Source organism: Dermacentor albipictus, chromosome 9 (genome assembly GCF_038994185.2).
Source record: "Dermacentor albipictus isolate Rhodes 1998 colony chromosome 9, USDA_Dalb.pri_finalv2, whole genome shotgun sequence".
Classification (NCBI taxonomy): domain Eukaryota; kingdom Metazoa; phylum Arthropoda; class Arachnida; order Ixodida; family Ixodidae; genus Dermacentor; species Dermacentor albipictus.
The window spans coordinates 94210927-94233382 of record NC_091829.1 but is presented as its reverse complement, the minus strand read 5'-3'; the positions used below and the strand labels follow the sequence as shown (position 1 = coordinate 94233382).

The following is a 22456-nucleotide window of genomic DNA, read 5'->3' as shown; positions in this document are numbered from 1 at the left end:
TTGAGGTGCTGCCATACACTGCTTCAAAGCAAAGTGACAAATGATCACTGGTCAAATGCTGTTTACTTTTCAAAAATTGAATGGTCTCAAAGTTTAGGTTCGCTTGAGTAACGATATTTTTTTACGTTATCCTCAAAACAGAGGCGATTATTTTAAAAGAGCATCCTGCTTAATTTCTCTAGCTGCTTGGAAAGTTACGCGGTCACGCTTGGTTTTTATAAGGCGCTAAACTAAACAAACAGAAATGCAGTGGTTATTCGGGACGACTTCATAAAACCAGCAGGTACGAGTTAAATCATATATATATTCACCTCATTCTTTTTCGTTCTCTGGCGTTTGTACTTCCACCGCCTTATTCAGAAAATAAATAAGTAGATACCACATCGTCCACTTAGGCAGCTATGGCAACGCCACAGCTGTGTTCTTCCTCTTTGTCGCTTTAATGCAGATTTTTTTCTATTTTTATTTTTTATATAGTTTGTTTGTTTGAGTCACGGCCAGGAACAGTGGGCGCTTCTTCCTGCGTTGGCAACAGTGGCCGGCCCGTCGTCAGAATGAGCGTTCACATCACACGGCCATGGTCGCTAGTTTCTGGTCGCTACGGCGGACCCTTTCAGCACGGACGTGATGACTGAGCAACGAGACCAAATCTTGGCCGATTTTCAGGTGAGGGGCACCCGTCGCAGGGCACCAGCCGGCCGCGGCAGCTTCGCCCCGCACCAGTCGTGGTTTCGCTGGAGCGGACGCTCACGGAGCAGTCTCCGTGGGCTTGAAGGATTTCGCGTCTCGGGAGCTGACACGCACCGGACGCACCAGCGAGAACGCGACCCTGACCGGCGAAGAACTCGGAAAGCGCAGCGTCACCACCACGCACGGCCTCTGTGGCAGCTCGCGGGCTGTAATCTCCCACGAACACACGCGTCAGGCGGCCTCAAAACGCGGACAGACTGATTGCGCGCATCGTGCAAGCTTTACGCACGGTTCTTTTGATTGATAAAGCGTGCAGCGCGAGCGAGAGAAACCTTCGCGAGGTCGGGAACACCGACTCCGTCCGTTCACCTGTTGTGAGTGGGCTCGGCGCTGCCCCTGGTTTGCCTGTGGCGCAAAAACCTGACGCGACGCGCGACTCGTTGTGCAATCGGTGATTATTCCGCCGAACCTTGAGAGCGAACGTCAGCGCTCGCCCCCGTCTCTTTGTTCCGTACGAGGAATTCGAACAGCTGTAGCGCACGCGATTTCTCGCGGACGACGCGCGAGATCTCCGACACTAGTCGCAGTGACCTCCGCGTTGCGTTTCGGAATGTTGCCCGCTTTATAGTGCGACGGAATTTAGGCATCCGATTGCTTGTGACGAAGTTCGCCGTGTGTCGGAAAGTCTCATCGTTGCAGGAACGTCGTAGCAGACGTAAATGCTCCTCTAAAATAAGCAGCCGAGCCGCGCGTAAAATTTGACGAAGCGCATAAATTGCTATGTTGAGTAGGAATTATAAATAGTCAAGGACAAAGGCGTTGGCACGTTCAAAAGCGAGTAGCTGGAGTGTGGGGCACATTATGTTTAATGCTTGACGAACACCCGATGAGATCGTAGTTAATTCCAATTTGCCATCAATTCTTGTGTAACCAATCGTGTAGGATCACATTGCCTTGATGCTTACGCGAAAGGAAAATACGTCGGTTACCACTTATTTATTCATCACTGCTTTTATGAAAGACTTGCCAAGTTGCCTTGAAGCCATTGTATTAGTGTCATTGACGTGCTGTGCAATCTTTACGATATAGCCTTTGACCTCACGTAGTGCAAAAAGAAAGAAAGGATGGAGAAGCAGTTTAGGAAGCTGGGTAAAGTGTGACTCAAGCGCATGACGTCTCAAATCAAAGTTGGGTGCACAAGTCACTGCAGGCTTTTAAAACAGCAGAACTGTGGTCACGCTGAAACGGCAGGCAAGAAGTGACAGAAACAAGTGGTTGGTCTTCGTAACTTTTGCAGTCCCTACTGTTTAACGTGCGCTGCCTCAGTATAAATACCAAATCACCCATGTTTCCGTTCATTCAGAAGTGTGCTTGTTTCGTTAGAACATTAGCTTAGAAAGCTTTCTTTTGCCTGTAATGCTTCATTAAAATGCACAACGCATAGTTAAGCATGATCATTACTACTGCAAATGGCCATAGCACGCATCTGAAACAGAGTTTCACTTAGCTGCTCTCACTTATTTACACTGTAGCATTTTATAATGTCGCCTAATGAGACCTGATGATGTGTGGGCTTCAACATCCTGAGCCATCATCTTATCAAGAAATGCACCCTGCTTTTCTGAAAAGTGTAACCTCTGTAAAGCACACCAAGATACTGCCTACCTTTGCGAAAGCTCTTGCCATGTGCATAATTTCATTCACCTATTCAACTTCCATATATGTGCATTGGAGTTGAACCAGCAAGCAGTGTCTGCTATTCAAAACTGAAGCATTTGTTATTGATTCACGTGGCAATGCCTTGTATTCTTTATTTGTTATCATATTTCTGCATAATAAATGTTTGCTTGGGCATCGTTCTCAAAATGTTTGTTGAGAACTGATTAGCTATATGTTGACACCTTGCATTTTTCCGTGCATCGTTCCGAAAGTTTCTTTAGAAAAGAAAGTACTGAAACAACATTTTTAACTAGCCATTTCCTTGCTTCAAATGAAGGATCGAGTCCTTTAAACCCTAGGAAGATTATAGGAAGTGTCAGAGCACTCTACGTAATTTGCTATACTCATAATACTTGTGTAAAGCTTGTTCTTGCGACAAGTTTTTGTTTCGGCATCTGGGAGTTTGATATGTCAGGATACATTGATAAATTGACTAGTTTCATTTCGCATCTGCAAGAAACATATGCAGCACTCTAGTTTATTGTTAAAATAAGAATGCTGTTATATCTAGGCTTATTGCTACATCACGTCGGCAAATACTGCTTTGTGCCATGAAGTTACGATAATGTTGATGACTCCAGGTCTGGTATTTCGAGACCAACTTTAGTAGGGAACTAAACTATCATGTTTCTTAACCCTTGTGCTTGTTATGTGCCATCATTTTGCATGAGAGAACTGTGTGCTAAACCTTCTACAACTTATACATCTTTTAATGTATGTCAGCACCCCTTTAAAGGCTAACTGCAACAAAATTTTGGGCTGCGTAAAATGTCTGGTTTCAGACCGTACATTGTAGAGCAGCCTCCATGGAAAACCTTATGTTTTAAATACAAGTGGATGCATCACAAAAGTAGATGCTTTTGATACCGAAACTGCAAAAAATAATAAATAAATAAAGAACAAGCCCCCCCCCCCCCCCTCATCTTTATTGTTGCCAGAAGCGACAGATGACTAAGAAAGCGCGGTCCTCCGGCGCGACCTCGGAGATTATCCGTTTAACAATGATGTTATTTGGGGATTTATATGCCAAAACCATGATATGATTATGAGGCTTGTCACAGTGGGTGGAGGAATTTGGGATAATATTTATCTCCTGGGGTTCTTTTAACGAGTACCTAAACTACACAAGCGTTTTTGCATTTGGCTCCCATTGAAATGCGGCTGCTGGGGTCGAGAGTCGAGCCCGCGACCTTGTGCTTAGCAGCACAACGCCATAAACACTGTGTGACATGGTTCAAAGGACACTAAAGCGAAACAATAAATCAATTTAGTAGAAGGATCGACATTTGGGCGAGTTGGTACTGGTTGAACATCTTGAAGGGGCAGCGCAAAAAGACGATGACAGAAGGCAGGTACAGCGCTGTCCTGTGTGTTCCTGCCTTCTGTCACCGTCTTTTTGCGCTGCCCCTTTAAGATGTTTAAATCAATTTAGATTAATAAAGCATTGTTTGAGAACCCTGCAGGCACTTATTTCATAATATTAGTCTAATTATTAAATGAGAAAATTGAGGTCGAAGTCTCAGTATTTAAATTTCGTGCTGAAACCCAGTTGCCAGTGCGTCAGTGACGTCAGGGATTCCAAAGCATGTTTTCGCATTTGGGCTGTGTTGGCTTAGTAAAGGTTCCCGAAACATGCTATGTTTAATATTTGGCTCCTTTAGAACACAATGTAGTTTATCTGTGCTGCCGTATAAGTAAGTAGGCCCTAGAATATGCCGTCAAAATCCATAACGTCACTGCAACCAGGTGCGGAAAATTCAAGGAGGCGTTGCCACCCGTCTTTGGTTCTTGCACTTCTTCTGGCTTGCCAAGCATCTTATTGTGGTAAAAGTAGTGTTTTTAGTGTCGTAGAAAGGTAATTTACTGATGCAGAAGAAATCATTTGTCTCTTTAGTGTCCCTTTAAAGAGCAAAAAAAAAAAAATGGAGAAAAGACGCAGCACGATAGAAAAGAGCAGACACAGGTCAAGCTTGTCCAGTGTGTAACCCTTTTCTTTCATGCCGCGTCTGTATTATTTTCTTTTCCCCCACCCTTTAATCATGTCAAGTATGCCCCAGTTAGGCCCTCCAAAAGTCCTTTTAAGTCGCAGCCACTAATCCGCCACTGCGGGTGAGATTAGCTGTTACCTGCGGCTTCCCGCGGTGCACTGAGAAATCTTGGAGGCATAGGGGCGGAACTTGTGAAGTTATAACCGCCAACCATCAGATGCCTGTATTGTCTACTTAAGTGTAGCTTAAAGGCAGCTAATAAAAAAATTGCACAATTAACAGCCCTGCAGCTCTGCCGATGTTGCTCCAGTAGTACTATGTACTGCTCATTTATAACTAACTTAGCCAAGGTGAAATTTCGTTGCAGTTGGTCTTTCACATAATCACTAAGACACCTGCTGCAGTGGTTGTGCTATTCTACAGCTGTATACAAGGTATACAAGGCTTTGATGCCTAGCCACTGCGGCTGTGTAACAGTGCGGGCAGAAGGCAAATAAGGCTAATTTACTGTGCTTTGAGCACATGTTAAAGAACCCGGAGTGGTTGAAGTTATCCCAGAGCTCTGCGCTGCTACCTCTCCCCATACATTCAGTTATTGAATTAAACATCACTTTTATCTTTCCCACGCAGCAATCTGGGAAAATGACCACTAGCTTAAAGCTACAAAAGTGTTCTTTGTGTGTGCCTGATGCCAAATATAAGTAGGTACATGGCAGAGCAACAAAAATTTAGTCAGCAGTCAAAGTGTTAGCGTAATACATTCAAATAAGATTACACTCAATCGAAATAGCAAGTGCAGAAATAAAAAATGGTATTTACAGGTTTGAGATGTCTACACATCTGAAAACCATATCACAAGATCAAAATTTAGCACATAAAAGTTGAAATAATTGAAAAGTACAAGAAGTTCTTCATGAGAAATTTACATAAACAGAAGCACCTCTGTAATGAACATTCGATAATGTCACCTAAATTGTTTGAGTGGCAGGGCGAACATATTTCTTTTATGTGGTAGTCCCTCAAATATAGCCAGCACCCTTTGCTGTGTAAAATACTAGGGTTAAAAGGAAAGACTGTGTAACCCTACCAAATATGGTAGTCGGTTTCATAATGACACTATGTTGTGCAACCTATGCCGATCAGCAAAAACCCGCAGAGGGCGGACAAATTAGTGGATCTCTTAGGCACGTAGAGTCCCCCGGGCTGTACTTATCGGCGACAAGGTAGCCTAGCCGCTTGCGAGATTATCTTACTGAGCTATGTCTTATGCTCAGTTGAGGTAGTCGGAACTCAAGAGATAAGATAGAATTCGCAGAACTTTAAAAACTGATCAACAAAGCGAAATTAAGTGATATTAGAAATTACAACGTGAGAAAGACTGAAGAAGCCGTTAAAAATGGACGCAGCCTGAAATCAGTGAGAAGGAAACTTGGCATAGAACCAACCAAGATATATGCACTGAAAGATACGCAGGGTAATATCCGCAGCAATCTCGAAGGTATAATAAAAGCAGCGGAAGAATTCTATACTGACCTTTACAGTGCCCAGAGGACTCGGGAGCACTCTATTCGAAACAATAATGAACAGTATACAGAAACTCCTCCTATAATTAGCGGTGAGGTCAGAAAGGCCTTGGCCTTGCAAGGCATGAAACAGGGAAAAGCGGCAGGAGAGGATGGAATAACAGTCGACTTAATCAAAGATGGAGGGGACATAATGCCAGGAAAACTGGTGGCTCTCTATACAAAGTGTCTACCGACTGCAAGGGTCCCAGAAAACTGGAAGAATGCAAACATTATACTAATCCACAAAAAGGGCGATGTTAATGAACTAAAAAATTATAGGCCCATTAGCTTACTCCCAGTATTATATAAAATATTTACCAAAATAATCTCCTATAAAATAAGGACAACACAGGACTTTAGTCAACCAAGGGAGCAGGCTGGCTTCAGGATAGGTTAATCTACGAGGGATCACATCCATGTCATTAACCAGGTTATCGAGAAATCTGCAGAGTACAATAAGCCTCTCTATATGGCTTTAATAGATTACAAAAAAAGCATTTGATTCAGTAGAGATACCAGCAGTCATAGAGGCATTGCATAATCAAGGAGTGCAGACTGCTTACGTAAATACCATGGAAGATATTTACAGAGATTCCGCAGCCACCTTAATTCTACACAAGAAAAGTAGGAAGATACCTATAAAGAAAGGGGTCAGACAAGGAGACACAGTCTCTCCAATGCTATTCACTGCGTGCTTAGAAGTATTCAAGCTATTAAACTGGGAAGGCTTAGGAGTAAAGATCGACGGCACATACCTTAACAACCTTCGGTTTGCCGATGACGTTCTATTCAGCAACTATGCAGACGAGTTACAACAAATGATTGAGGACCCTAACAGGGAGAGTGTAAGGGTGGGGCTGAAGGTTAATATGCAGAAGATAAAGATAATGATAAATAACCTGGCAAGGGAACAAGAGTTCAAGATCGCAAGTCAGCTTCTAGAGTCTGTGGAGGAGTATGTTTACCTAGGTGAACTAATCGCAGGGAACCCTGACCATGAGAAGGAAAATTGAAGAATAAAAATGGGTTGGATCGCATACGGCAGACATGAACTCCTGACTGGAAGCTTACCGTTATCATTGAAAAGGAAAGTATACAGTCAGTGTTACCGGTGCTGACATACGGCACAGAGACTTGGAGGCTGACAATGAAGCTTGAGAACAAGTTAAGGACCGCGCAAAGAGCGATGGAATGCATAATGTTAGGCATAACTTTAAGAGACAGAAAGAGAGCAGTTTGGATTAGAGAGCAAACGGGTATACATGATATTCTAATAGACATCAAGAGAAAAAAGTGGTGCTGGGCAGGTCATGTAATGCACTGACTAGATAACCGTTGGACCATTAGGGTGACAGAATCAGTACCAAAAGAAGGGAAGTGCAGTAGAGGACGGCAGAAGACTAGATGGTTCAATGAAATTAGGAAATTTGCGGGTGCTAGTTGGAATCGGTTGGCGCAGGACAGGGGTAATTGAAGATTGCAGGGGGAGGCCTTCGTCCTGCAGTGGACATGAATAGGATGATTATGATGATGATGATTTCATATTGTGATGTTAATTAAAGAGGCTCATTTGTTTCCGGGCTCTGTGATTAAAATATAATCCTATCCAGCATGCAAGTAAAATTAAAGAAAGAAAAAAATAAAGCAGCCGAAGGGGGTGGTTTGTGCATTCGTTGCAACATTGCAGTTCAGTGAAAGCAAACTTTTCTGTGGTAACTATGATAAAGGGGCACTTACAGCTCATGTGAAGTCTACACAAAGTAATAAATTGCAGTCCTGAAACAACTCCCCTGGCGTTTCTCTCTTCACCAGCACATGACGTAGTCTCTGAGACAGCCGCAGTTTGCTCCGGCAGGTCTCTTGAAGACAGTTGGTTGCTAGACAAAACATGTAAGGATATGTCGCCCGTAGATTGGTGCTAGTTGTTTTGGAGGTGATGCCCCTCCAGGCACCTTGACCACTCAGAAGGACCACTCACAAGGTGCCATTTTCCCGCTAGTAGCACTAACACAGCAGTGTCAAGAGAAAGTAACATCACAGTTCTTTTTGTACAAATTTGGCCAGACAATGTTCTTTCATGCTCAAATGGGATGCAGTTGCTCCTTTTTTTTCTTTTTTATTACTACTATTTACCAGTTATGAGTGAGACGTAAAGGTGCCATTAAGATGGGGTCTTGTTCGTTTATTTACTTATTCACACTGGTGGCACCAATGTTTCTCTACCTATACATAGCATTCCTTGCTCGCAAAGGCTTTAGTCACAGCAGAAGTGACACATTGGTCATTTTTGTGCACTAATCTCTTACTCTAGCTTGACTTACATTTTAGCTTTAGTGTCCATTAATATAGCTGCTACCTGTCTTACCTATTGCTCCTTCCTTGTTAACGAATGTTCAGCACATTACAAAATAGTGTAGTCAAGGAAATTTTGAATTTGACTGATTTCTCATTGCCATAGGCTACTGTACATCCGCCATGACTCAATTATGCGCTATAATTTTTCCTCTCAGATGATACACAAACTGTCCTTTCAATGCACCAGATATCACTGCTTTGTGATTGATATTTGTAGTTATTTACAAATACAGCTGGTAGTGCCTCTAGGCAACATTGCGGAGCAAATGAATGTGCTAATTTGGGTAAAGAATTTAGAAGCATAGCTCTAATATCTTACACAGTTGAAATGCCAACAAGTTAAGGCTAACCGGAATTGCATTCTTTTGTTTCTGGTTTACTAATTGATGTGACGTCAGCATGATTTCTGTTGTACAGTTAGTAAGAGGCCTCTACCATTTTTTTTTTTTGGCTATTGGACAAGCGGTGGTGCAAGATCTTGCTGTCAAGTTATTGTGAGAAGTGTTCTACTTTTTCGTTTGACCACAATGGTACGTTCTGCATCTCTTTGTTAAAAAGAATGCTTAATCATTATTCTAACAGCAATTCTTGCAAACATTTAAGTCAGAACCTCTCTCACTCCTGTTTGCTAGGCAGACGTCTTCTTAAGGAATCCCGCTTATTGAATTTTCGTTTAAGTGTACAAACAAAAATATTTACCGGCATTCAGTGATAAAAGTAGTCACTGTTCCAAAGCATGATTGGCATGATTTAATGAGCAAGCTGATGCTTCTCTCTCTCTCTCTGCAGGCCTGTACCGGTCTTGAAGATGTGGGCGAATGTTTCATGTTCCTGGAACAGGCCAACTGGAACCTGCTGGCAAGTTTCTTTTACTTATTTTGTTTTACCTTCAAGGCCTTTTGCTATTAAAGGGGGGGAGGGGGGACGGGCTAAGGGAGCAACAACAGGGAAATAAATATTCGGGCAGAACCCATCTCGTGATGAACGTCAACGGTAAGGCGATTAGCGTCGAAGCAATTCACCGACACGCCGTGTTGGTACTGTCGAAATGCGTCATGTATGATGCAAGCATGCAGCCGGGCTCCTCTTTCGCACTGCCCTCTGGACAAGCAGCGCCATCGAGTGACGGTGCTGCAAATTCAAACATGACATGTGTTTGAATATATATTCAGACAAGATCGTCTGAATATACCGGGTTTTATTTTTAGGCCATACGGGATTTTTTAAAAATAGCCTGGCACAGATAGCATGATTCTAGTCATTGAACTGGATTACTCAAAGAGGTGGACATTACTTGTATGAGATATTAAACTGCATAAGTGACTGATTAACGCAAGATCAGTAATTAAATGTTACATTATGGCACATATTGCAATTTACCAATTGCAGTGGGTGAGTTCGCATGGCTACGATGCCTATCCACTTGAAACAAATTTTACGACGACACCAGTTTCAAGATATTCATTCCCAAAGTGTGCAATGAAATACAGAGGCCATCAACTTGCTTTTGTGCTTCAAGGCATAAAACGGCAGTTTGTTAAAAAATGTAAGTAGAACAATAATGCATATTTGGCGCAAGTTTCACAGTGCATACCACGAAACCCCTGCAATCTCACTGGCTAAAATTAGTGAATTGCCATGTATGCCTTAAAATAATTAATTAGAAATTTTATTTGTGATTTTTTACTAATTAGTTGGTTGTCCATTTTGATTGCTTGTCCTCTAATGTTCTCCACTTTGAGTAATCCAACTCAAGGACTACAATTACGCTATGTGCCACATGTAATATTTAAAAATTCTCTATGGTTTAAGAAAACACCCTGTATATGACGGCGGTTTTATTCTTTCCAGCATGAAACAAAGTTTTCAAGGATTTTTCTCTTTGTCATTAAGGAGCAGCACATATACATATATGTAGTGGCACACACCCAGTCACCTAAGTTGATGTGAAAGAGGTTAGATACAAACGTACATGCCACAAACTGTGCGAAGTTCCCAAATATGCTGATCACATTAAAATGTGAGGTGATACACATTATTTACTGATTGTACCATGCTACAGCATTGCAACACAGCATGATACATGTAGCATAAGAACAACCAGCATTATTTTTCACAAATGCTTGCTATTGTTCTCTTGTTGCAGTCGAACCCGACTATATCAAACCCATTTACATCCAATTATTCTGTATATCAAACAATTTCTGAACATGGTATAGTTACAGTGAGTATATATAGCAAAAGTTACGCTTACATCGAACAAACGTAGCAGTGACTCGATATATGGAACGACAAGTGGCGCAAAAGTGCCCCCAGAAGTTCGCTTTCTCTCGCGGCGGCAGGGAAACCCGGCAGTCCGGCTTCGTCCAACCTCTCTCCCTATCGTGACTGTGCTGCGTCAGGCAAGCCGTGGACACTCCCGTGCATGCAAAAAAACTTATCCTGGCCCACCCGCAGCACTTGCTCAGACAGCCAATCAGAGGTTCTTGTGCCCTCATCGTGCAAGATGGCGCAAGTGCAAGTTGTCTCGCTGCTTTACTGGTTCATTGTGTCTGTGCCTTGTGGGCCTTCTCCCGAAGTGTTGCTGCGATGAAGCGGCAGAGTTAGCTTTTCGCCATGAAGCTTGAAATCATAAATCGGGTCGAATGCGGGGAGCAGCCGGATGACCCCACAACATGCAAGATTCCGCGGAGCACTCTCAGCACGATATTGAAGGGGAAGATTAGGGCTAAAGCGGACAAACTCGTGACCCGGTGCCCGTGGTGCCTGTTGCATACGCAAGGCTTTGTACAAGTGGTTCATCCGAAGTTGCTTCAGACGTGCCGGCTTCCGCGTGCCCAGTGATGACTGTAAATTCTGATGAGTGCGACGAAGCTGTTGCCGGTGTTGCCGAAGTTTGGAGCGAGCTGTCAGAATTTCCAGAAGTCGTTGACAAGCCAACGATCGAGGAGTTTGTGAGTGCAGATGATGTTGTCGCGACCATGGGGGAGCCTGAAAATGAAGACTACTTTGCCAACATGGTACCGAGCACAAGTGAAAGTGGGCACAATGAGGAAAGTGACGATGGTCTTTTGCCCACATCCTCCGAGGTGATTGGTGCACTCCCACTAGCCCGGTGCTTCGGCGGGGATGTGGAAGGTTGCGGCCTCAGCTGTTCCGACTCTTTAGACAATGTGGAGAAGTGTGTGCGTCGCATGTAGCGAGATTACCCAAGCAGAAGAAAGTACAGGACTGTTTAATGCAAAATTAAGGTAGCTTCATCAGTAAAGGGATTTTATAAATAGTATGTGTTTTTTGACGTCCACTTCTTTAGCAGGCTCATATCGAATTATGCCTTATATTGAACTGATAGGCATTTTTTTGCAAGTTCAATGTAGCTGGGTTCGACTGTATTAGCTTATGCTTTGCTAAAATTCTCCTTAACGTTAACCTCCTCGGGCCCAACAATATCCTAGTGACAAAGTTCTTCTTAAAGTCGGGTGCTGTAGCAGTGCTGTGAGGTGTGAAAATTGCGGTGCCCCGAAACTGTGCAGGATGCGGTACACAATGCGCTGCCTCGGGAAACACAGTCACTGCCATCCGAAGAGGACTCTGTCCAACGAATTCAGGTCCTCTACCGGGACCGTGCCGTGGCCCTGGCACTTCCACGCCGCGGGCTAACATGCGGTGAGTTTCTGCTCTGTGACGCTCGTGCTGCTACCGTTGCCAGCCGATCTTTTTCAGATGCTGGACCTGTTCGATTATTTGGACTTTCAGGTGGCACTGCCGCCTACTCAGTAAAACCAGCGTGCAATTTCACATACTTGATTCTTGTACGCTTGTGCTGCAAACATGGCTGCTGCGAACGAGTTTGCTGTCGTTGAGGCCATAGCCTTTACTTTCACTTTATTGGGGAAGTGATTTCCTCTCTTGTCGATTTCTGTTTGGCTGCCGGGATGAAATTTTTCTAGCCTCTGCACCACACCACAGCTCTTTGGTCACCCGCCGTAGTTGCTCAGTGGCTGTGGTGTTGGGCTGCCGAGCACGAGGTCGTGGGATCGAATCCCGGCCACGGCGGCCGCATTTCGATCGGGCCGGAATGCGAAAAAGACCGGTGTGCTTTGATTTAGGTGCACGTTAAAGAACTCCAGGTGGTTGAAATTTCCGTCGTCCCACGAATCTCGACCTGGAAAAGAATTTTTCGCATTCTTCAACTGTAAGTGGATACCCGGCTTTCTCTCCATTTTTGTCTCTGCTAACGCGCTGGAAGTTGCACAGTGGAGGAGCCAAGAGGGCAAAGCCCCTGGTCAAAATTTTAGTGTCGCGGCAGTGAAAGGGCTTGTCGCAGCAACTGTAGCGGCCACAATAGACTACGCCATGCAGCATGCTGCTGCCATCTCGGAGGCACAGTCATCTCGGAGGCCGCGTGCAGCAGACGCAGCTACGCGCGCTGCAAAGATGAAATTATTTTTTCTGTCTTTTTGAGATAGACTGGAGACATGTATATGTTTCATTCATTAAATTAAAAAATAACAGTTATGTATTACTGAGAACATTCTTGTGATCATGAAATCAGCCAATAGCGTTGGTAGACCAGCTGCTTTTGATGACATTGCAGAAACGAGAGCAAGCGACTGCTCACTGTTTTGATACTAGATTGTAGGTTCCCTGCTGCATGCATTGCAATAATATTTAGCTCACCTGTTCACAGGTGCCTTGTCAGCAGATCGGCAACATTCTTTTACTGTGTTCAAAAAGTGTATCAGGGCCTTTTTTAATCTTATGTTGAATTATGTTACACCTTCCTTTCAGATGAGAAACAGTATTTTTTGGTTGCGAATGCGAGCAGCGAGAGAAGTCTGTTGAGCCTTCCAAGTGTTGCTTGCTATGTGTAAAATGCAGTGTACTGTATTAGCCACTAGTCGTCGTTATTGTAGTTGTCAGGCAGTTGAAGCATCCGAGCGGCCTCTGCCCGTGTAAAACCCAAAAGCTCTGTATTTTTGTCACGTTTGTGCTTCCCTAACTCTGCCGTCTGCACTCTTTGCTGTCCAGGCGATGTACGGCAATTGATTGCACAGGAGACCTGCATCCCACCGTGCCGGCAGGCACTCCTGGGATGGGACCATGTCACAGACGAGGTGGGTTGGGGGGCCGTGCCAACAGCGTCGATAATGTGGTGCCTGAGAAAGGCTCGTAGAATGTGTGCAGTGTCCCAGGCCCTGCCTGTGAGTTTGCACATTGGCTTGCCGTGACGTCCTGAATCTGGACGGCGTCTTCTCTGGCCTAGTTTTATTTTTTGTCGGCAAAATTCAGTTGCATTGTATAAAAGAGCCAGGCAGTGAACTTAGCAAGTTTGAAGAACCTTTACTGAGCCTCAACAGTCCACATGCGGCAAATATATATTGACATCTGTGACATCATGCTGACTACACTGCTGATGGGGTTTTGGCACCAAGTTTAAGTATCAGAACATTAATTTTATTTTTTTTATAATCAATCCACTGCTATGAAACTAAAGAAGATAGAGCTTTAAAAGACTACTTTAATTGTTTAAACTGATTTAGTGTATCTCTTTAGTGTTCCTTTAAAGGATTGGAGAACGAGAGAATCTCATTCCTTCTTGACGTAAAAAGATTTAATGTCACTTGCATTAAGTTTTATTAGTTCACTGCTACATAAAGATAATTAAAAGCCAACTGCAATTAAATTTCACTTTGGCTAAATTGGTTAAAGATGAGTAGCCTATCCTGTTGACTCAGTCTTGGACGGTCTGCTAATTGTATAAATTTCTTATTAACAGCGCACCGTGGGCGCTGTCTAATCTTAGAGGCCGTGCCAAGGAGCCATGTGTTCTAGGTCATGCGCCACTTGAGTGATAATGGGCGCATCGTTTTTCTCCCCAGTTTTGGCAACACAAATGTCTGCTTTCATAGTGTCTCGTGACGCATGCATTCGTCTTTCAAGCGTAAGATTTCGCGCAGAGGCTGCTACATATCTGTGCTGTCTGCAATTGGGCTTTTTATTTAAGTGGTCCTAAGTTTCGTTGCAGCTGGCGTTGCTGTTAGCTGAAAATGACTTCCGCGATGAAATGAGTGTGCGGAGCGCTTGAAGGAGTTACGTAACACTTGAATGTGATTGCACACTTGGCCTGCAGACACCCTTCGTGGCGTCAGAGCTGGCGCCTGGTGGCAGCCTCATGCTCAGGAACAGCCAGCCGTACGCAGAGGCAGCTGTACCCAGCAGAGGAGGGTGAGTCTTAAGCAAGGGTAGCGGCACTAGTGCATGATGCAGACTGTGTGCAACATGGTTAAATGGTGCTGCAGTCTGTTGCTTAAACATGGGCCCTGAGTATGCTCTCTTCAGGCACGAATTATAATGGACTGTCGATAGACGTGTCAAATTTACATTATTCCAAGGCACTGGACACTGTGTTCCAAGAAGGACAAGGTGACAGGATGTTGCTTTGTGCATTTTCTAACGAGTCCTCATAATTATGCAATAAATTTGGATGTTCTAAATGCATATTCATCTGGCAACGCTGGTGATATCCACCATTTTGGTTAAGGTGCCATTGTGAGGCTGGCTGGACTTTGTGAGGCTCAGCGATTGTCGCCGTGCGGTTATTCAGGACTGCAGTGCAACGGTGGCCTTCATTGCCCAGCGCTTAATGAACAGAGAACTTCACTGTGATGCCTTGAGTCAACAAAGCCTAGTCGGCAAGTTTTTGCATGCTTGGACATTCTCAGAGGACATTCACAGGGGTCTTACTGCTTTGAAAGCGAAATGTTTACTGAGCCTCTTTTCGAGGCAACATGCACTTCGAACGTAAGTTAATTACCTTGAAAAATTGCTCATTCACTCGAATGTTTGCGTGAAGCCTCTATAACTACCTTGCATTATAACGCAATGCACCAGACTTGTTGCATCCAGAAGAAAATATGCCAGATGTGGAACATCAAAGCTCCGATAGTAGTGTTATTTGTTGGAAGATGTGAATAAAAACTGTGGTTGCTCTGTTTGCATGGGATTGTTTTCAGGTGTGTGAACTGAAATTTTGAAAGTCACAAAATCCAAAGTGCGCGTCATCTGCATAGTCTAAAAAAATGTAATTTGATGCAATCGGACAGTGTCGCCATCTGTCATTGCTACATGCGAAGGCGCCTTCCCCCGTAGGGATGACACATGGCACCACCAACATTTCTAGAGTGGTGTCACTGCAGACAACACACACTTTGGATTTATCATGGATGACCCAAGCAGGCAATGCATGCAAAATTCGGTATTCAACTGAACCAACCACAAAATGCTACTTTTGTGCAACATTTTAGTGCAGCTAAGCAAATTGGTTAGCTGAAGAGGTCATGTATATATGCCCAGTACTCCTGTTTAGACAGATGCAGTGTAGGATTGACATTACCATTAAGGTTGGGTTCTTTGGGGCTGGGCTAATCATGTTGCATAGAGCCTGTCTTTGCCGCAATGGGGGCCATTCCAAGTTCTGTGTGGACATTATGTTCTGTGTGGCAGTGTGGCATGATGCAAGTGTTTCTTATTGAAAGGTTTTTATTGAAAGCAAACACTTGTACGCAAGTTAAAAGAACAAAAGCATGCAAATCCACCACTCCCTTTTTGTTGTGTGCATACACTGTTTCCGCTATAGGTTAAAAAAAGAAGCATCGGACAAGTAAGTATCAAACATGGATGTCGCAGGGATATATATATGTGACGGAAGCTTTCTTTCTTTAGCAAACTTAGCTGTTAACATTGCAAGGAACAACCATACAACACAAAGTTTAATTTTGTTTCTCTGTGTTATTGAAATTGTGGATGTTGATTGCCTTGTCCAGCTCATTTTCTACTCCTATAATCCCAATGGCTGGCAATGGTGAATTTCATGTCAGGCAGATCTCATTGACTGAGCCGAGTTGCTGCTGCCTTGAGTTTTTTTTTCTATACTTTACACTTGTACAAATGTCAATTTTTTTTTGTTCGAAGCAAAGTCAAAGTAACTAGTATTTAGCATATTTACTATGAAGAATAGCTTCGTGTTGGTGGGCGGAGCTACACTTGCTCTACACCTATTAAAAAAAAAAAACTGGTAGCTTCCTACACTAACTACAGTTGTGTAGCCAGTGTAGGTAAAAAAAAATGTAGCGCTACTGTGTTGTGGTCGGAAGCACAAACATACATCTGCGCTAACAGCCATGCACAGCGCGGCCACAGGAGCACTAGAAAATGAAATGCACGCCAACCCCCCCCCCCCATTCCCCCCTTTGCCCTTGCTCGGGCAGGAAGACGTGGCTTATCAAGCCACCATCTTTCTCGGCTGACCTGCGCAAGCCTTCACTCACGCCTAGAGCATACAGCATATGGGGTGTGATATGTTCTTATTGCATTTGGACTGACATTTATTGTCCCAGAATTCTGTCGTTGTGGCAGTGAAATTTCATTATTTTGAAATAATGTATAAACACAATTCATTATATTGAGGTTCTAAATATGTGGTGTTCTATTTGCAAGGAGTTATAAAAAGTTAAATACTTCATTGTGTCAAAAATTTGGTTATGCAGTATTGAAGTTTAGCTATAATATTTTTGTTGCGGGGTTTGTTTCTCCAGAAACCAACTAACGCTCCACATCCGGGACGAAACCTCGGGCAGTGAATACTCCATCAATGTCCCTGGCTCCAAGACTGTTCTAGAGGTAAGCAGGATAGGACAGGGGCCACAATTCATGTCTAAGTGAGCATGTCAAGGCAACGGTAAGAAATGCCAATTCAGTTATGGCTTGTGGTGGCAGCCTGTAGTTTTTAATGTCTGTAGTGCCCTGTGGCCAGTGAGGAATCTTATGAAAACTTGTTTAACATTTGTACATTGTCACGTAGAAGTGATGGACAGGTTTTCTTCCCATCACTCCTATAGAGTATCGGCCACAGAGTTTTCTTCAAACGTTGTGAGAGGTATCGCTGACACTGTGATTGTTCAGCTACCATGAGGATGATTGTTGGTACTTGGAGTTGCCTAAACTTCATGCTTGTGGCTTGAGATGTTCCGGTGATGCTATTTCTTATGCTTCATCTTTCTATGTTCTCCAAACACAGCAGTGTAATTAGTCTCTGCACGCATGCACGATGTGCAAATTGTTTCACTCACACACAAAATTTTGTTGAGAATGGTCAATTTGCAAAATCTTGAAGCTTCTTGGAGCCGGAAGCATGGTGTTTAGACAAATCTATGTATACATTCCATCATTCACGGTGCTGGCTATAAACAGCCATACTCGTAGACGGCAGTTCCAGAGCTACCTCTAGTAACCTTTGTAGGAAACTCTTTGTCACACTCGGTGTGGCAGTTCAGCAACTAGCAGTTAATCTAAAAACATTACCTCTGCTTTTGCCAGAGAAACTGGCCTGCATCGTTGATTTTTGTGAAATGCATGCCAGAGAGACTATTAACTGTTGTGGATCTCTATGCAGCTGAAACAGGATGTGAGCGACCTGACCTCCATACCCGTGCGACATCAGCGGTGGATAGGTTGGCCATCGGTAACGCCACCGCCCAACGAGGTGAGCACCCGTGCACCCCTTGTGAGAGCCCTACTCTCAACTGGCCACATTCGGGACTCATCACCTTTTTGATGCGCATTGACTGACATAGCCGACTAGTAACCGAACGAAAGAAAATGGCACACCTTCCCTCAGCATTGTTTGCATACCGCATAGTTCTCCAGTGTGTTGACAGCAAGCCTGCTCATTGTGCCAGCGATGAACCACGCTGGACATTCTGCCTTGAAACTAAAAGGTATCACCCGAAAGTGATTCTCGAAAATATGGCCTCTGCTTGCAAGTTTAATTCTTGTTAAAAATATTTCAGAGTGCAATTACAGCAGAACCTTGTTGATGCAATATTGTTTCATACACTTTCTGGCACCAACGTTCGCAATCGAGAACAAAAAAAGTGATCCAATAGAGTTACACTCATTTTTTGCTGGTTCATACATTCCCAGATCACACAATTTTTCGGCACCAACGTTCCAGTATGTCACCAAACTGCGATCGTATGATATGTTTTCCGGCCACTAGATCCCACGTAAACAAGAAAATGCACGATGTACCCGAGATCGAGAACAGCATATAGCTACCTGTTGTGGCAGCTTCACTGTAATACTCGCATGCCTGTCTCACATAAAAACGTCGGCACTCATTCAGTTTCTCATTTCGGTACAAGCAAGTCTTCTCCGGGTTCGTGGTATGCGGCATTCACAGCTATCACCGCCAATCTTATTGCGATAAGCATCTTTGCCTATCTGTTTCACAGTGCGTGGTGCGCAGTGTCACTGGTAGCATACTGCACGCTTTTAGTAGGCGATAATCCAAGCGAGCGCTGCCATTTCCTGCTGCAGGCGACTCGATGTGGGCATGACGTTTCGCTTCGGCAGCATCTGGCGTCGCCCACCAGCTCGATTCTGTTTCGGCTTTCCGTCGCCCTCTTAAAACAACGCTCAACAGGAAAACAACAAAACGCGTTTCGGGCCGCCGGAGCACCACCATCACGACACGCGTCGGCGTCTCGTATGTGCTGCAGCGATCTGCGCAATTTTTTGCATTACGTAGAAGTCAACAATAGTTGAGTCTGTCACATTTTTTTAGTTACTTTGGATCGTAAGTTTTCCCCGGCTAGTATGTTTTTTTCTCACGATTTTTTCTGAAATGTATGAACAAGGTTCTACTGTATTTACACAGGGCAAGCAGGTCAGTACTCACTGCCAAAATTCCTTGCCTAAAGAAGCTGCTGACCTCGGTCGAATTCGAGGAGTGCAAACGTATGCTTGTTGAAGCTGCCAAAACGACCAGCTTGGCATGCGTAGGTGTCTCGTGCTGCAACAATTTACACAGTGCTTTGCATTAGGTAGATGTCAACTACAGTTTAGTCTGCCACATTTTTTAGTGACTTCAGCTCAGATGTCTTCCTGGTTAGTATGTTTTTTCTTTTCTTTTTCTGAAATGTATGAAAATGCAGTTGCCTGTTCTTCTTGCTGTACATAAAGCGGTTCGTTCTTTTGGACAATTTTCTGCCCAGATCTCACGCCTGTAATAGAAAAGGAAAAAAATCTGCTAGCAAGCTGCTTTCTATTTTCATTTTGCCGCTCTTTATTTAAGTGCACAGCATAATTTAAAAGTTAAAATTTGAGGCAGTAACCTTCATGCAACATTTAACAGAGGGGAACAGAAACTTGAATTAGGCTTGCTCTACTTTATTTTATTTTATTTAGAAATGTAGATTTGGTTTAGTTTGATGATGGAACGGCCGCTCAAGTGCTCCTGTCATCGCTGTCGATATCCATGTCGACCGAGTCAGCGCGCTGTCGTCACGCAATGTTACGAAGGGCACAAGTTATGTTGCATAACTATGCCGTTATCAGAAGATCACGATTCGATACGGCTTCGTTTACGCTTTGCCGATTGCTGATAACGGTTCTTAACCTTTCGAACATGGCACCTCTTTTGCCTTGAGCGACATAGATAACGTAATTTTATGACTCTTGTGTGGCTGGCACGCAGTCGCAATGGCGAGATCATGAGACTCCTAGACCTCCACAGATTGGCAGCACGTCACAGTAGTGTCCGAAGCTTCCCACCAACTAGAATGTTTCGCTCTCTTGTGCAGAATACAGGCATGTCCTGCTGGTAGTAAGGTATCACAAGCTCTCGAATAAAAAATGGCGGCAGCACTTGCAGTTTCAAAATGACAGTTGATCGGAACCGAGCGCCATTTTGAAAGAGCCATACAATGCTGCATTTCATTTTTTAGATGGACATTGCTAATGGAAATTTGTGGCTAGGTGCGGGAACGTATAGAGAACCAAAATGACACTGAACGTGTGGGACCAACGTGCTGCTGAATTGTAACTCCTGATACCATCTTGGTTGATTAATTTTAAAGGGTTTTTAATAGCTAGTCCATGTGTAATAATCTAGTGATATAGCGGTCACTTTTTGCAGAACTATCAAGTCCGTTATAAACGGGTTTGGCTGCATTAAGTTGCCCCGACACAAAACGGCCAACCACCCATTTGCGGAACCATTGAATAGCCAAGGGTAAGCTAGCAAACAGCGAGAATGTAGTTGGGAGAAGCGAAGGAAGAATCGCGGCACCAATTCATGAACTTCTGCTTCTAGGGTGGCTTTTGCCATCTTGTCTGGTTCAAATGAAATGTGTGGGGAAACACATTCGCAGAATTTTGCATAACCGCTATAATAAGCCGGTTGTTTAGTTCAATGAGTCATGCTTAGCAGGTGCTCCAACACTTGGTACATCATCTACATCGTCAGCTTTGTGTCCAATGCAGATGGCGCTGTCCCTGGCCATTGGACGCACTGACGAACACTGGCTGACCGTGTCGAATGTCGGGGGCACGAGCTCAGCAGTGGTGAGTCTTTTGTGCGACGTTAAAGGCACGCGAGACATAACTGTTGAGTCTGTCTAGGTTGTCAGGTTGACCGTCTTATAGAAACTATAGAAACTACATAGCATTTCATTTATATGCCAGGAGACGACACATCGTAGAGCTACATGTTAGTGTTGCCTCACTGCTGCATTTTTTCTTCATGCAGTTCGTGCAATTCGTGCAGTCTGCTTTTGCAAGCAATCTTACTTTTACCTCCTGCACTGCTGATGCCACTAGTGGCCTTCTAGGCAGCATGCTGAATAAAAGCTCACAGTCCTGAACTTCAGAGACCTTTCCGTCACTTTGTTGGAGCAGTCCCTCCATGATGAATGAAAACTTGAGTTTTCCTATATGAAATGTAGTCTCGCACAAAACTCTGACGTTTGACAGTACCTTGCGGAATGTAACACCGCTCTTTTGTGGTACCTAGGGGAAACTGATGTGCGTGTGCGTCTTTGCAGGCAGAGTTGTTGTCAAGCGACAGCAGTAATGCTGACGAGTTCGAGGATGCTAACGAGTGCCTGATTGCATCTGAGGACACGACGACTCCAGCACCTCTGAGTGAGTGGTCACTACACTGCCGTGTCAAGGGGAGATCCAGCTCGAAGACACTTTTTTAAAAAAATATTCACCCTGGAGCAATGAAAGCGGTTCTTTTGACAAACACATGCTTGTGTTCCCTTTTCCCCTAACATCATGTTGCTCCGCTCCAGTCAGGCACTGATTTTTGCCAAGCACACTCGCCATGTTTTAGCCACGCATTCTGTGCTACTCCGACGCATCTTCATCTCCTACACATCCTCATCATGTACTTGGAACACATGTTAACATGGAGGAACTCAGCTCAGCCATTTCACCTTTTGCCTTTCATCAAGCCAACACCCTATGAAATTAGAGAAGCCTTTGACAGATCTTCCTTTTGGCAGCAGTTACATCAGGACAGTGTGTCTGGAGGAGTATGGTGGCCTGCCATTGCTGGGTGGTTGTGATGCAGGTTCTTCTTCGTTTTTTTTTTTAGGTCTTGGAGCCGGTCTCTGAGGCATAACCTCAGATCGCCCAAATGAGGACAAATCCGTTTGTATACTTGGGGAAAAAAATGCAGTAGCAAAGACTTGATGGAACAGCTAACAGTACATGTTTTGAAATTACATTAGCAGAAGAGTAGAACAGAAAACGATACAAAACTAAGCAATTAGGAACATGCAGTTCTGTGAAACACTGTAGTTCACCGCTTTATGGAGGGCGAGGGAGGGGTGATAAGCGAAGCGACGATGTGTTCACACTAGCAGTGGCCGGGTTCAGCGACAAATCTGAGACAGCGAGACTGAGAGGCTGGCTTTCCTACAAAGCTGAGATGCCCAGGGGCTAAGTGTGTTTACAGGCAAAATTTTGCCAGCAGCGTGAAATTGTAGCAAAATTCAGCACAAAATCAGATACACTTTCTTAGATAGACGTGAACGTTAAGAACCATGTTTGCTCCCACGCAGCCAATGATTTGTTTCGAATATTTGTATCCAATCAGATATTCAAAAATTTTTCGAATACCTAGTTTTTGAATCAAATACGAATATCAAAAATATAATATTCTATAACGTCAGAAATTTCTGAATATTTGCACACCCCTGCTTATCGTTTATGATGCGCTTAGTTTGATGCGTCAAAACAGTGATGTAAGCATGGGAAGTGGCACTTTTGATATGCTGGAGCAAAGTT

The 22456-nt window shown here is 43.9% G+C and overlaps 1 protein-coding gene across 2 annotated transcripts in view; it reads left to right on the top strand.

The window, feature by feature from the left end:
- Window positions 1-504: 504 nt before the first annotated feature.
- LOC139049495 (FAS-associated factor 1-like) overlaps window positions 505-22456 on the top strand; it is a 59124-nt gene continuing 37172 nt past the window's right edge. Inside the window, exons 1-9 of one of the 2 annotated variants that reach the window (XM_070525009.1) lie at window positions 505-666; window positions 9107-9175; window positions 11851-11983; window positions 13349-13434; window positions 14451-14545; window positions 16915-16999; window positions 17772-17861; window positions 20645-20725; window positions 21205-21304. In XM_070525009.1, coding sequence (XP_070381110.1) covers window positions 628-666; window positions 9107-9175; window positions 11851-11983; window positions 13349-13434; window positions 14451-14545; window positions 16915-16999; window positions 17772-17861; window positions 20645-20725; window positions 21205-21304 — 778 coding nt within the window. In that variant the 5' untranslated portion in view covers window positions 505-627. The remainder of the gene's footprint in view (window positions 667-9106; window positions 9176-11850; window positions 11984-13348; window positions 13435-14450; window positions 14546-16914; window positions 17000-17771; window positions 17862-20644; window positions 20726-21204; window positions 21305-22456) is intronic. The other variant, XM_070525008.1, reaches the window with a different exon arrangement.